Raw genomic sequence first — 3139 nt, forward strand, 5'->3', positions numbered from 1 at the left:
CGTACAAATACTCAAATACAACAATGTTTTATATGAAATTTTTTATAGGAAATACATTTTGTTTTTTACAATTAAAGCAAAGTATTTTATAGTTTACACTTTTCTCTTTAATATGATATATTGTTCGTCAAAATAGGTCAAAAATTATAACTGGAGTGATTATTACCGTAAACTCTATTTTTGACATTTTACTAATGAAAGATTGTTCCTTGTTGCTTTTTGCAATCTTTGTAAACTTGAATTTATTGTTGAAAGAAAGAAGAGATTGAGCGAATTAATAAGAAATCATAATCGTCTAGAATGTCAATAATTACTCACAACGTAATCGGAAGATGAGTAAGATTTTTTAATAAATATAGGAAAGTGTTCCATGGAACGAGGATTGCACCATAATAAAGTTGGAGAGGATATCAAAACATAAAATGTTTGAGATAAGGCACGATTGAGCGAGTAACAATATCTGTGTCTTTTGTTTTATTTAGCCTTTTTTAGTTCTACTTTGCTGTAACATCTTTTCATTTATAAAAATTCATTTGTTATTGATTGTTATATATATACCTACTTTTATAATAATTAATTATCGACTATTTTTATTTATTACTGATTATTTTACTAGTTTGATTTCCACAAAGCCAGTTTGTGATTATCCAAATTATGTATATATTAAATATCAGTGTATAGCAGTTAATACTTAATTAAAATCTTACTTGTACTAAGAATTTTTTCCTAAAACTTGATTCATTACAGACATCTCTTTATTGGACATAGGTTTCAACATTATTCCAGGTACAGGTGGACTTAATTCTAAATCTCTCAGTTCATTTACTTTAACTTTTAACTCGCTTCGTAATTTATTTACTTCAATATCGCATTGTTTTTGATCTATACAATAAAATTTCGTTATAATTTATCGAATAAAATTATAGTTTATAAAATCAAAAATTTACCTTTCAAAAGTAATTCTTCAGCAGTTTCATTTGGCATTTTTAGCAGCATAGGACCTACCACAATCCATGTTTTATTACAATTCGTTTTTTGCAGTGCTCTCATACCAGCTCTGTCATCGTTCCTTCGTTTATCAAGTGCAACTATTTCTTGTCTATCCGTAAGAATTTCTCCAGCTTTGGCTTCAACTTGTTGCAAGTGATTTAATAATTCTTGAAATTGATTCATCATTCACAGTTATATTCAATAATTGCAAATATATTATTATTAAATTATTTGTGTACTTGTTGAAAATTACACACAAAACGTTCTTTCTTAGATAGGTTAAAATTTTGGTTAGGTTAGATTCTGCTTGTACATCAAGTTCTTGATAATGAAACTATGAGCGCTCACATGGTGCTAATTGCAGAATTTTATAAGAAATATGCATTTAGTATCATCATTCACAAGAGTATTCATACCGTACTAAAAGCCAATTTTAAACGATTAATATCTGTTTAGCATATAAGTTTTTTTAATTCTTATAAAAAAGAATGAACATTGAAACCAACGACTGATTTTAACATTACCAAAGAATACAGAAGAACATAGAAGCTCACAAGTCTTCTTTTTTATCTAACCAGATTCATTTTAGTTGCTACCGGGACCACCAGTGGGCGATAGTAGGTACATAACGCGATGACGGTACAATACTATCAAAGAATACTGTTAAGTACCTACTATCGCCCACTGGTGGTTCCGGTAGCAACTAAGATGAATCTGGTTTGATAAATAAGGGTTCTTGGGAGCTTCTATGTAGTTCTTTATTCTTTGATACTACTTTTACGATCGATGCTGTTTCGTTCTATTCTATCGACTAAGATTATGTAGTATTGTCTTTCTAATTGATACTTTAATAATATTTACCGACTGATGCTCGTGTACTACACTACCAACCGATTCTATTTTGTTCTACCTTACCACTAGATGTTTGGACTCAGGAGATGCACTTTTATGAATAAATGCATCGTTTTATATAATATATCTACTTACATGCCTCATACTAATTATATGACAAACGTGTGAGAGGCATCAATCCATGCTCTTCCCACGTAGTATTTGACAATAAACGCTGTTGATAACTGCAACTCGTTAAGGTATTAATGCAATTGCGAAAGATATATATTTCAATTTAGCTATGTTTATATTAAAAAGGATATTTTTCAAAAAAGAATCTCTCACAATCAGTGTATTTCACGAATGAAAACTATCAGATTTTTGTTAAGTTTGCGATGAACAATTATCTTGTGTGATGTGACTGCAACATCGTAAACGACGGTTTTACAAATATTTACGAGTTGCAGCTGGAGATAAATCAACGTAAACGCAGTCACGTAATTCGTGACGTTTTCGAGGACGTGCTGTCTTACGAAATTCTGGAGTTATACGTCATCAGTATAATTAACGTGTTCGCTCGCATTAACTTATGACCTTTATTCAAAGTCTAATAAGAGGAGGACAGTAAGAAAGAAAGAAAGAAAGAAAGAAAGAAAGAAAGAAAGAAAGAAAGAAAAAGAGAAAGAGAAATGACTTGTGCAAATTGTATTATTCTGTTTTATTATCATAATTTTTTCTCATTATCTTTATTTTTCTTATACTTTTATTATATCTTTTGTATTTTCTTTCAGATAAATAGTTGGTCGTTACGATTATATTTTTCAAATTTTTATTATGAAACGATATATAATTTTGATAATATATATATTATATATATTTTAATTTGGTTTCTTTTGTTACAATCTGTAAGATGATACTTTGAGTTTAATGCTTTTGTCTTCGAGTTACGAGAGATATTATTAATTAACCGAAGAACATTTTGTTGAAACATTCGGTCCCCGTTTGAAGTTTAATCTCTAATGGAACGGCCGTCGCAATTAGACGAGACTTATTTTTCTATCGTTCTCTCTTTCTCTTTCTTCCTTTCTTTATCCTTTGCTGTGCACTCGTATGCAATGTTTGAACGTGCATTCTTAGCCACGTGACATGGCACGCGTCGATCGTTACACTATCGCCAATGGCAATTGTTTCCCCTAAAAATGATTAGCTTGCACCAACCAAGCCGCGAACCTTATTTCTTTCATCATTCTTACTTACTTCGTTATCGAATTTTTTCTTTCTTTTTAATTTTATTATTCTCATTCAATATTTTTCAACT

The 3139-nt window shown here is 30.0% G+C and overlaps 1 protein-coding gene across 1 annotated transcript; it reads right to left on the reverse strand.

Annotated features, from left to right (window-relative positions):
* Window positions 1-442: 442 nt before the first annotated feature.
* Window positions 443-1550, reverse strand: LOC122516262 (p53 and DNA damage-regulated protein 1). The gene is made up of 2 exons (XM_043633940.1): window positions 948-1550; window positions 443-882 (listed from the first exon to the last, which is right to left on the reverse strand). The coding sequence occupies exons 1-2, from the start codon at window positions 1174-1176 to the stop codon at window positions 713-715; spliced, it is 399 nt and encodes a 132-aa protein (XP_043489875.1). The 5' UTR covers window positions 1177-1550; the 3' UTR covers window positions 443-712.
* Between the last annotated feature and the right edge of the window lie 1589 nt (window positions 1551-3139).

This window comes from Polistes fuscatus, unplaced genomic scaffold (assembly GCF_010416935.1).
Source record: "Polistes fuscatus isolate 324 unplaced genomic scaffold, CU_Pfus_HIC Scaffold1, whole genome shotgun sequence".
NCBI classification, from domain to species: Eukaryota; Metazoa; Arthropoda; class Insecta; order Hymenoptera; family Vespidae; genus Polistes; species Polistes fuscatus.

Coding starts and splice junctions, on each gene's coding strand:
- LOC122516262 (XM_043633940.1), bottom strand. CDS start 1,176: ATGATGAATCAATTTCAAGAATTATTAAATCACTTGCAACAAGTTGAA. Junction 883..947: donor TGAAGAATTACTTTTGAAAG/GTAAATTTTTGA, acceptor TTTATTGTATAG/ATCAAAAACAATGCGATATT.